The 12065-nt window shown below is 37.7% G+C and overlaps 3 protein-coding genes across 5 annotated transcripts; 1 reads left to right on the forward strand and 2 right to left on the reverse strand.

Moving 5' to 3' along the window:
- The first annotated feature begins 22 nt into the window (after positions 1–22).
- On the forward strand, positions 23–2329 carry LOC111795383 (splicing factor 3B subunit 6-like protein). 2 transcript variants are annotated; one of them, XM_023677771.1, is made up of 2 exons: positions 23–476; positions 1859–2329. In XM_023677771.1, the coding sequence occupies exon 1, from the start codon at positions 96–98 to the stop codon at positions 471–473; it is 378 nt and encodes a 125-aa protein (XP_023533539.1). In that variant the 5' UTR covers positions 23–95; the 3' UTR covers positions 474–476; positions 1859–2329. The 2 variants fall into 2 exon arrangements, with proteins under 2 accessions (XP_023533539.1, XP_023533540.1); XM_023677772.1 differs by lacking the exon at positions 1859–2329 and adding an exon at positions 930–1808.
- Positions 2330–2344: 15 nt separating this feature from the next.
- LOC111795381 (calcium-dependent protein kinase 34) lies at positions 2345–5014 on the reverse strand. Its single transcript, XM_023677767.1, has 8 exons — positions 4339–5014; positions 4097–4240; positions 3863–4015; positions 3647–3762; positions 3387–3554; positions 3176–3303; positions 2975–3074; positions 2345–2906 (listed from the first exon to the last, which is right to left on the reverse strand). The coding sequence occupies exons 1-8, from the start codon at positions 5012–5014 to the stop codon at positions 2811–2813; spliced, it is 1581 nt and encodes a 526-aa protein (XP_023533535.1). The 3' UTR covers positions 2345–2810.
- A 614-nt stretch (positions 5015–5628) lies between these two features.
- On the reverse strand, positions 5629–11789 carry LOC111795382 (rhodanese-like/PpiC domain-containing protein 12, chloroplastic). 2 transcript variants are annotated; one of them, XM_023677769.1, is made up of 9 exons: positions 11636–11770; positions 11427–11500; positions 8997–9113; positions 8539–8630; positions 8194–8294; positions 7989–8099; positions 7350–7458; positions 6243–6293; positions 5629–5887 (listed from the first exon to the last, which is right to left on the reverse strand). In XM_023677769.1, exons 1-9 carry the CDS (start codon positions 11641–11643, stop codon positions 5807–5809), a joined length of 744 nt encoding a protein of 247 aa, XP_023533537.1. In that variant the 5' UTR covers positions 11644–11770; the 3' UTR covers positions 5629–5806. The 2 variants fall into 2 exon arrangements, with proteins under 2 accessions (XP_023533537.1, XP_023533536.1); XM_023677768.1 differs by having other exon boundaries at positions 11427–11789.
- Positions 11790–12065: the final 276 nt, after the last annotated feature.

Raw genomic sequence — 12065 nt, forward strand, 5'->3', positions numbered from 1 at the left:
GATCCAAGTTTTAAACGGCACAAAACATTCATCTCTTGCGTTTCGACCTTTCTCGCACTCTCTTCTCCCAAACAGCCTCGAAGAAGCCTTCCTCCATGGCCACATTCAGTCTTCCCCGCAAGGGAAACACGAGGCTGCCGCCGGAGGTCAACAGAGTTTTGTATGTACGAAATTTGCCCTTCAACATTACCAGCGAAGAGATGTACGATATATTCGGCAAGTACGGGGCGATTCGGCAGATCCGGATTGGAACGAACAAGGATACTAGAGGTACCGCCTTTGTTGTTTACGAGGATATCTATGATGCTAAGACGGCGGTGGATCATCTCTCCGGTTTCAACGTTGCGAATCGGTATCTGATCGTGTTGTACTACCAGCAGGCCAAGATGAGTAAAAAGTTCGATCAGAAGAAGAAAGAGGATGAAATTGCTAGGATGCAGGAGAAGTACGGGGTTTCTACGAAAGATAAGTAAAAGGTGTAATATGAAACTTTTTTTTTTCTCGGAATTTTCTGGAGCAATATTGGAATTTAGTCGAATTGTTTGTAACTTGAAGTTCTCTCTATCTCTTTCTAGGGTTTCATAGCTGTATTATTTGACTTAAGTTTTGGTCATGTGTGGGCAATGATTACCATCTTTGCTTAAGTTGGCAGTACTTTTCATGTAGTCTCTATATATCCTGATCATGGCTTGATTCTGTTTGCGTAATTGACTTCTTCGTTAGAGGTTTCGTCAACAGTAATCAAATTGTTAGCTTTCATTCTTATCGCCTGACCGGATTTTTTCGCCTGGGTTACGTCTATCTTATGTGGTTGGGGTTTTTTTGGGTAGTTAACCTTAGTAGTCGTCCAAGATATTAATGTGCAAGTTATGACTTTGTGAGAATGCAGTAAGGTTGGTCTAATGGCTCTTTTCTAATTGAAATAATAGTGCATATTGGATTTCTGCCATCACAAGAGTTGTGCAGTCTTCAGACATCTTACCAGTTAGGCTTGGCACATAAAGCATTCAATAGAATTTGTCGTATGGGATTATCGTCTTTTCTTTCAGAAGCTGATGAAATGGTACACCAGCGTTTGTGCACGTGAGCGTGCAAGGAAAGTGAATATGGGATTGTAATAGAAATTGAAAGTCTGGACAACTGCTATGATAGTTTTTCTTTGGAAGAGAAACAAGTTTCATTGAGGAATGAAATAACTGAATGAACCCCAAGGACGTGCATGTGAATTACAAGCAAGTTCTCCAATTTGGGATCAACAAAGTAAGACTATAATCTGAAAAGGGTGGAGAAAGACCCCCCAGAAGACTCTTCCATTTCTCTTGCCCCCAAAAAACCAGAAGACAACCATGTTTAGAGCCAGCCAGAAAATCTTCTTCACACCCTTGAAGGGATGTCCGACAAAGTTGGATGCAATGCACTATCTTTGTGGGAATCTGTCTGCACTTTGGATGGCTAGGATCTATTTGGGTTACTCAAAAACGTATTTGTTGTTAAAGACGGAGGAAGTTGGGGCAAATCGACCAACCTATATGTTAGGCAGGATGCATCTGTTCTAGCTCTACTTTCCTTGATTGTTTCTATAGCTTTCGATTATGGAAATTTTTAAATTTGCAATATTCATACGCTTATAAGATTCATTTTTTTACAATGTTCGTAGATTTTTTATACTTTCTTTCCCCTCTCTGTACCCTCTGTGTGCTGCCTCTCTTAGTCTCAGACCTTCTGTTGTGCCTTGCCATCTGAAAAGCCCTTGCACACCATTGAGTACACCATGAATTTTGTTATAAAGATCCATATTTTATATTGAAGACATGCTATTAGAAAGATTTCCTTAATGAGGATTTTCTGCCCTGCACAGGTACACCATAGAAGTAGTGAATTTGTGGGTAGTACCTTCTATCAATTCAGTTATACCTCTTCACATTCACCATAGTTTTGAGGAGACTTGAGTACGGAAGTCCTTTTCATTTGTGTGCTATTAGGAATTCCTGTGGAGCATTCGGAAAGAAAAGATTCAGAAAAACAGCCATCTTGTTCTGCCAAAAATTCTCCCTTTCATCTTTGTTGTAGTACAGTTACGTGGTTGATGATATATATTTTAAACCCGACGTCTCATGGCTCAACCAAGAGGAAATGAGTTGAAGTCATGGTTTTCGCTCATCTAGCATCTAATATCTTTCGAGTTAGTTTAGCAACCAAATGTAATAGGATCAGATATGTTGTTCCATGGATGGAATAGTCGAGGTGCGTGCAAAATAGTCTGAATACCTATTAATAAATCATTAGATATTATATAAGTTTCATATAAACATCATACAGTTATCCATGTACATCCCTTCTGAATTCGACCGAACAATGTTTAGATACCTTATATTTAATTTTGTACAGAAATTGGGTTCAGAACTATTGACCTCTCTGTTTAATGAATACAACAGACAATTTTGAACAAATTCATGTTTCTTCTTATCAGTCAGTCAACCAACCATAAGAGCAATAATTAGTCTGCCTAAAAGTGGACAAGAACCGCTAAGAACATCAGAAAATCACCCCTTAAATCCTAAGAATTAGAGAGTATGATTAATCTTTTCCTTTCTTCTTCTTTGTATGGCGATTTTCTATCTCTGGAAGGAACCACCATTCACACTGTAAATATATGGCATTCTCGAGATAAAAAGACTCTGCTTCTCAACCCTTTCCATTCTCTTTGCATTCACCCTCATATTCTTCATCGTTTCTCCATAGAAGACCAAAACATTCAGGTGGCAGCAGTTCTTGTCATCTCCTCCATTGCACTCCCACCATTAACCAAATCAAACGTTGAAAGAGTCACGACGCTTTTTCGGATTCCCGTCTGGATTTCCTTTTCGCATCATCGCCACAAATTCATCGTAGTTGATGCGACCGTCCTGTCGAGATTCAAGAACATGTTACGTTTGGTCAGTTTCTAGTCGAAGTTGTGATTGAGAAAACTTACGTTGTCTGCATCCACTTCAGAAAGGATCTCCTTGATGTCCCTCCCATCGTGCATTCCGTAGTCTCTAAGAGCTTGCTCTAACTCCTCGGTCGTGATATAACTGAACACACAACATAGTTTGAAGTTCAATCATTAGTGACATTCTGTATTCATTTCAAAGTGAAAACTTTAGCAAAGTTGACTCGAATTTGATTTTGTTACCCGCTGTTATCTTTGTCGAAATACTGGAAGGCAGTGTAGAGATGCTCTTCTCTATCCATTCGGTTTAGGTGCATTGTCGCCGTGATGAACTCGTCGTAGTCTATGGTTCCATTGCCATCGGCATCCGCCTATAAAACCCGAAAAGTAACATTCAGATTTGAGCATGAAAACTCATTTTGGATTGAGAGGAATCAGACAACCAAAGACTTACGGCTTCCATTAATTGTTTCACTTCATATTCAGAGAGTTTTGTGCCTTGCTTTGCGAGTCCTTGCTTAAGTTCTTCAAGCGTTATTGTCCCGCTGTTGTCAGTATCCATGTTTTTGAACATTTGTTTGAGCCCCATGATTTCTTCTTCTGATAGACAGCCCGCAATCACCTGCCCATTTGGCACATTATTAGTACTTGTCTCTTCTTTTATTCTTTCTGGTGTGGGGGTTAGCATGGAACAGACGGTTCATTATCGCTTACCCGAAGAGCGACTTTCTTGAATTTGTTCATCGCACGGAACTGTTTGAGCCTATTGAGCACCGCGTTGTCGAGTGGTCTATCAGGTGCTTCTCCATCCTCCTTAATCCATGGATGATCTGATAGAAAAGGAATTGATATAGTGAGAGGCATTGCTTGATGGTTCATAATTATATGCAGGCCTTTTCTTATTCAACTTCAGCTCAAGAATGAACTTACTTAAGACTTGGAAGGCTGTCAATCTCTGCTTGGGGTCTGAATTCAACATCTTCCTTACAAGATCCTTTGCTGCTGGAGATATCGAAGGCCAGGGATCGCTCGTAAAATCGACGTGGCCACGCAAGATCGCATTGAATATCCCATGTTCGGATTCTGTGATCCGATTCTCTTATCAAATGGTTTCTTTTGAGAAGAAAAAACCCAGCAGAGAGATTAGCAAAATTATGAAACTACCTGCCCAAAAAGGTGGAACACCACACAGAAGAATGTATAGCATGACTCCAACGCTCCAAATGTCAACTTCAGGGCCATATCTCCTCTTCAGGACTTCTGGTGCAATGTAATATGCACTACCAACAATATCCTTAAACACCTCTCCTATAGAACAACAACATTCAGACCAAAACAAGAACAAGATCATTAGCCATCAGCCATTGCAAGATGTATAACAGAAACAGTCAGGTTCTTGAACAAACCTTGCTTGTAGAACACGGATAAACCGAAATCGGTAGCCTTGAGCGGAGACGTCTCGTCCTTGCTCAGCAAGAGAAAGTTTTCAGGCTTAAGATCTCTATGAATAACCCCCATGGAATGGCAAGTATGCACAATCTGCACAATAGTCCTGAGCAACGATGCCGCAGCTCGCTCGGTGTAATGCCCTTTTGCTATGATGCGATCAAACAACTCTCCTCCAGCGCACAACTCCATGACTAAATGAACAGAATGCTTATCTTCATAAGCACCTTTAAGCTCAACAATGTTGAGCTGACCAGTTAAATGGTGCATAATCTGGACCTCCCTTCGAACATCTTCAATATCCTCCTTATTTACGAGCTTCCTCTTAGCAATGGTTTTGCACGCCAACTGTTCGCCACTAGCCTTATGAGTACACAAATGGGTTACCCCAAATTGACCCCTTCCCAGCTCCTTACCAATGGAGTAAGTGTTTCGGACATCCTCCATCGGCCGCCCTAGAACAGTTCCGATCTGAGAGGTCTTAGAAGCCTTGGCGGAAGCCACCGGCGAGGCCGAAGGAGCATGCTTAATGGAGTTGGTATTTCCGCCATCATCCTTGGAGTTATCCCCGTTAGAATCCTCCCTCGCGCTGGTGGGGGCATCGTCGGGATTGTCACGAGAGCAACAGTTGCCCATGGCGGAGGAGCGGGGATGGGGGTGGCGGCGGCGGCGGCTGCGGCGGCGGCTTAGGGATGGGCGATTGAAGGAGACAAGATTGAATTGGTATTTGGGGCAGAACCAAAAGAGAACGAGAGAGAAAAATCCATGTATAGAGATAATGGGAAGAAAAATGGTGGAAAGTGGGGAGAACACAGGCAGGACAACTGATCCTTACACACAGGATTGATAGAGAGGAATTGTAGGAGGAACCCATTGACACAGTCTTCCTTAACGCCTTCCAATGCCTAGTGGTTCTCAGCGTTTCCCGCGTCATTTCAACTGATTTTTTCCTTTCTACTTTTCTTTTCTTTTTTTTAAATTTAAATTCTGATCCAACCTCCAACTTTGGAGAACATTTTTCTTTGTTTTTTGAGTTGGAGTTAAAACTTAGTTTTAACTATTATTCTAAAAAAAAAAATCAGCTTTCATATTTATTTCAAAAAATAAAAAAAAAAATCTAATCAACTAAGACCACGAACATTTAGAGACTAAATTGTCTCTAAATTGTTGTAAAATAATGAATAGGTTTCGAAAGGTCTAAAAAATCTAGTATTATGTTTTAATTTAAAAGAGCCTAGGGCATTAAAAAATAATAACAAAATAACTCATGAAATGGCATAGAAAAAGTTGTTTATGAACTTAGCATACATGATATGATATAGGGTAAAGTACCTATAACCATTCGAAAGGCCGATGTGACTCGATCTTTCAATCCTGTCATTATTGAACTAAAAAAAAGTTGGGAAAATAAAAGGAAAGGGCAATATCTCAGTAGGTAGGGATAGATGAATCAACTTGGAGAGAGTATGCATGAATTCCTCCAGACACATTGTAGACTTTCTTAAAACCCTGAACAATAGAAGGAAAAATAAATAAGGTATCTTTATCTTTCCAAAGACAAATATAGTATTAAGAATTGATATGGATAAAATGTAAACTGTCAGTGAAAAGGAAGAAGAATTGTCAGGCCTAGGCTTTAAATGAATGAAAAACAGTACGAAGCTCATAAACTCAGCTGCATCATTAGAAATCTGATTAAAAATTCTGTAAATGTTTAGCTACTGACATGAATTGCCTCAGAAATTCAAACTTCAGACTACTTATATCTTTTCAGACTTGACAAAGTGACATAAAAGAATCGATGATGAAGTACATTAGTGACATCTCTATAATGTATTGTGGGGAAATTCCAAGGTGATATTACCTGCGTTTGTAAGTATCTTGCGACCTGCAACGACCTCACTCCATGGTGACACTGCATCCATCGGCAAAAAAATTTCAAAAATCTAAGGAGAAACTGGCTAATTACAAATAAATTAATTGTCTGAACTGAGTTGCAAAATTTAATAATGATAATTGAAACTCGAACCAAATTAAACTTCTCCTGCAATTTTACAGGCTTCAATTATATCCAAGAACGAATGATGGTGGGTTGGCCTATTTCACCCTTAATATACATCCAATTTCACAGTTTCCATCATATACAAGACATGCAAACATCAACTTAAAAGGAATCCAGGATATCGTGTTCACTTGTTTAGTTACGTCCCTAATGAAGCGAAAGTCAGAAACCAATTAGAAGATGGAAAGTTTTGTTTTAGAATATGAAGCCAATCAGTGAGGATTTATGTGATATATTTTCGTAGTAAAGGGGGGCAAACTATTTCTTTTCAAACACAAGAACAAACGTGAAATGAATCAGGATTAAATTTAAAAAAGAACTAAGCAACAGCGTTAGAGCAGTTAGAAAAGGCAGATCTCCAAAAAAAAAAAAAAAAAAAAAAAAAAAAAAAAAAAAAAAAAAAAAAAAANCTATCGATTTTATTCAGTGAAGGGCTGACTACAATTGATAAAATCCAAGTAAAAAATTATTTCCTTGCTCCTCAACCAAATTGGTGAGTGCTGTATGGGCAACAAGGAAGTGCTGATCGTTTATTTGTCTATTGCGGTTTTCCCATGGCTTTATCGTCAAATTTATTGCAGCCATTTGGTATCAGCTTCCCTTCTCCCCTAGACTGTAAATAAAGGGGTTCTGTCTCCCACCTTCAAAAGCAAAAGGATATTTTTCTAGTCTGCGTGGGCTATCCTTACGAAACATGGGAATTTTTTCAAGAGAACAGGAATTTGTGAGGGTTAGAGATCCAGTTACTTATTTTTGCCTATCTTTGGAGTGAAATCCAAAGGAGTTCCCTGACTGGATTCCTTTAATTGCTTCCAACTGGAAACTTTCCTTTTTATTCCCAGGGAGCGTTTGTATATTTCTATCTTTTCAATAAAATTTTTAGTATCAATAAATATAGATATCACCTACCATGACGTAAGTATCCTTTTGAGGATCAAACTTCGTTGTTACTTCTGGACCCCAGCTTCCAAATTGACGGAGAGGTAGTACCTGAAAAGCTGGCAAACAAGCCTGGTCCCTGTTAAAGAAAAGAGTTCAGGATAGCTTCATATATAATATAAAACAGATAAATCCAGGATTTTTTCTATCTTTCTTTTAAAATACACAATATATGGAAGAAAAATAAGATTTCTCATACGTTAGAAATGGTAGAACTTCCCAACTTCGAAATATCAAACACAACTAACAAGGCCAAGATGCCTCACAAACAAGCTCTTTATGCATTTTGGATCATTCAAAAACCTATTAAAACTTCTATACTTATTTGGAGTGAATAAAATAAGTTCCCAATGACATATCACTTCCGCCCTCCTCCCCAACATTTTGAGGGACTTGATGATTGACATGTTTGTGGTCTCTTGATCGATATAATAGTTATGGTATGGAGTAATCAAAGTCTTTTTGTTGCAACTACTGTCGATCAAAACAATTGGATGAACCCTTTTCTCCATCTTTGATAAAGCAGGGAAGCCAAAAGGGATTTTGAAAACATCAACAAATCCAAGGAAAAGTGGGGTATATAAATTAAAAAGAGGAATAAGTCCATACACTTCTTCAGGTTCTCGGACATCAATTAACTGTGCCTCATTCAAGAAGTTTGGATCTTGCATTTTCAAATGAAGCTCTTCAGGTTGAATGTCCAGAAGCACCGATTCTCCCCTAAGATGAAGATTTGCAAATGTGCAAAACATTAATGCAGTGTCATGGTCAAGGTTTTCAAGTAATTAGGATTTAATTTGTCTTGTGGTCATACCTCTCTGATAGAACTTGCAATAAGTGCCATCCAAATTTTGTTTTACATTTTACCACTTTGTTTAAGGGTGCATTAAAGGCAGCCTCCTCAAACTCTGGTACCTGGACACATGTCACCGTAAGATCATGCTGTGGAAAAAGAAAAAGCGAAAAACAATAGCACAAAAAGTACAGCAGCATATGTTGCAATGAAGAGGTCAAGAAGAAGAAGAGGATGAGGTATCCTCTAAGAAAAAAATAAGAGAGAACCAGAAACTATAAAAAGCTCAACCATCTACAACACAAGGAGGTCAAATATAAATATAAATATTGGTGTGTGCAAGAGATTCAACATTGTCATGCGTACCATTTGCCCCCGCTTCACCCATCCAAGCATTCCCCCTTCTTCTTTGGATGGACAGAGTGAGTACTCCACAGCAAGATCGCTCAGATCTTCACCTGAATGCAGCGAAGGAAAATATTACATGAGAACAATATTGAACAAATAGTCAGAAATACCACATATATCAACAAAATAGACGAAAAACCATGTTTATATGATGTAATTTTATAATATTTAGAATTTCGTTCATCTAATATTTCAGTGTCCCCTAGATATTTAACGAAAGCATGTATCTCGTCCAAAAAAAGGAGAAAAAAAAAACATGTTCCATTAACCTGCATTCTACTATGTGGAATAAATTTTAGATCTGGAAGGGAACAAAAATCAACAACGTTTGGATTATACAATTTCGACTGTACTTTCATTGGGTGGGAGGATAAGATGAAGTGCTTTACATAATGTTAGTACAGATCAAAACTAACCGCCGGCAATTCTCTGCTGAAGATCCGATAAGAGCTTAATGTCATCTTCTTTAACAAGCAAGTGCTGGACCAATAATTCCCTACCATCTTCACTGCCTCCAGCGGAACTAAAAGAAGCTGAAAATGGCGGATACAAAAGACATGAACACCGAAGCAGGTCGTACAATTTAATGATGCTTACATCCATGTGCAGCTGCATCTATTTGTCAGAGTGCGTAATTAAGCATGCATGTGACATTTTTTAGTGAAACAAAGAGATGCACATTTAATGAAGTGAAAGAGGTAAATACACCTAAACTCTAGTTATTGTATCCACTTCCCTGCTTTATTTTAAAATTTGTTATAGGAGATAGATTTCATATATATATATATATGTGTGGAAATCCAGCAATACTGAGATAATTGAATTGAATTGAATGATGAATACTATGATGTAAGGGCTTGGCACTTTTTACTGCCAAGCTAGGAAATTCTTAGGGTGCATGCTGTTAGACTAGAAACAGATATCTACACGGATGCTAAAAAACTAATAACGATAGTAAAGAAATGTGAACAACCAACAGCTGACTTAATTGGTAATCAACATTGTTGGTTATCAAATTATATAAAAAAAAATATATTGGCTTGACTTTTCTTTTGTTCAAAGAAATCTATTTGACTGTTGAAAAATAATAATATCTCCAGTTGAATTTCCTTTATCATAATTAAAATAAGAGAAAAGTGTAGCAATTTTACTGGAAACTTAAATTGGTAGACGGCACCATTATGATCAAAATATGAAAATAAAATTATTATTGTTTTCCATTTATAATCTAACTAAATTCCTCTTTCTTTTTTTTTTTCTTTGGTAAAAAATGTTCTCCTCCCGGTTGTGGGATATCACAATTCACCCCCCTTCAGGGCTCAGTGTCCTTGCTGGCACTCGTTCCTTTCTCCAATCGATGTGGGACCACCACCAAATCCACCCCCTTCGAGGCCCAACGTCCTTGCTAGCACACCGCCTCGTGTCTACCCCCTTTGGGGAACAACCTCCTCGCTGGCACATCGCCTGGTGTCTGCCTCTGATACCATTTGTAACGGCTCAGACCCACTGCTAGCAGTTATTGTCCTCTTTGGGCTTTCCCTTTCAGGCTTCACCTCTAGGTTTTTAAAACGCGTCTTCTAGGGAAAGTTTTCCACACCCTTATAAAGGGTGTTTCGTTCTACTCCCCAACCAAGGTGGGATATCACATTTTTTGAGCTCTTCATTCTAACTAGAGTTTACAAGACACCGATATAACTCCCGAACGTAGAATCAGGTAGAAAAAAATTGTCAACAAAATAAAATAACCAAAACTTAAAACATATCAAACATTATATCAANTCAACATCCACCTACCTCTTTATTATATTCTTAGTCAACTACCGTCCACTTTCATTTCCATTAAAAACTCAAATTCTTGGAAACTTCTTCCTCGTTACCACAACATTGCCATTCCATTACATAAATTGCAGGACAAATTAAAATAAGTTTAGGGCTTTTAAGATGAAGAGTGTCGTGACAAAGCTATAATCCAAAAAATTCCTTCTCATTTCCTCAAGGCATTAACCTTTATAATCTTTTAAAACAATGGCATCAGTAAAATAACTTTCCAGTTTAATCAGTTTATTTCCTCTGCAAATCTCTAGGAAAATTCCAGAAAAAAGTTATTTTATTTTCTTCGTTTTCCATCATTCTAAACTTAGACTTGATCAAATAAAGCAATTCAAAGTGCCCAGTATAAAATTTCTTACATTTTCAAAATTCGCTTGAAAAAAGATCATTAATCGAAGGTTGCTAGAATTCCCACATCAACCATGAACGTGAACGAATTCCAAACCCCTTAACAGGTCTCACACATGTCAACATCTTTTTTTAAGAAAGTCAACCAATTGAGTATACAAAAAATTGTTTGAAATCTTATGCTAGCTAAGTTCTTCATTGTCCTTCTTCTGAATGCTTCCTGACTAAATAATTGTAACACTCAAAGTGCAGGGTTATTTTGTATTCTCTTGAGATTTTTCTCTGATATCTCGGCTAGTAAATTTAGTAGCTCACGAGATGAGAGATACCAGTGTATAATAGTTTATACATCATCCATTCATGAGTACCTTTGGTCACCAAGATTCTTAAGAGGTCGACAAAAAAATAAATAAATGTATGCAATTGAAGGAATGAATCCTTTAGTTAGCTAAGACGAGCAACAAATCTAACCAAGTGGAATACAATAAAACTATTCCACACACAACTGCTATTAGTCAAAGATGCAAGAAATTAAAATTCCAGTAGCATTCCCTATGCTGACGCCTCTCTCTTTTCATTAGCCAAAAAAAAAAAAAAAAAAAAAAATNACGACAAACAAAAACTTCAAATCGACGAAGGATGGATGAAATCTTTGAGAAACAACTGACCTGCAACTTTAGAGCTTGGATGATGACCGGACATTGGACGAATCAAGAGACGTTGACCGTGTTTGAAGCTTTTGCTAGCATATGAGCAGAATGGAGCATAAATGGATGCAGAATGAAGAAACGACTGATGAGAAATGCAAAGAGCGGGAATCCAACACCGCCTGAAGGCGTGGATAACCGGAGATGCTAATGGAGGAAGACGACCACACCTCATCATTGAATGTTTCACTGCACTGACACTTCTAATTTCCGGCGAGTCTCAGTTCAAAGATGGTTATCGCCACCGCAGCGCCCGCAGATGAAATTTCGCTCCGGTTTGGCAGTTCTTTACTGGCGGATTAATCTTCGCGTGTATATCTATCCAATACCTCATTTTTTATATATATATATATATATATATTTTTTTTTTTTTTTTTTTTTTTTTTNNTTTTTTTTTTTTTTACTACAATATTAATTTTTTCTTTTCTTTTTCAACTACAATATTGATTATTCATTATTGTTTGAATTTTATTTTTTAATGCGACATTAATAGGAATTAATAATTTAAATCTTCAATTGTTTAGCTTACCCACTTAGCTTTGCGTTGGCCAAACCTTGATCTAAATATATATATATATATATATATATATATATATATAT

The sequence above is a fragment of the Cucurbita pepo genome, chromosome LG05 (genome assembly GCF_002806865.2).
Source record: "Cucurbita pepo subsp. pepo cultivar mu-cu-16 chromosome LG05, ASM280686v2, whole genome shotgun sequence".
NCBI classification, from domain to species: domain Eukaryota; kingdom Viridiplantae; phylum Streptophyta; class Magnoliopsida; order Cucurbitales; family Cucurbitaceae; genus Cucurbita; species Cucurbita pepo.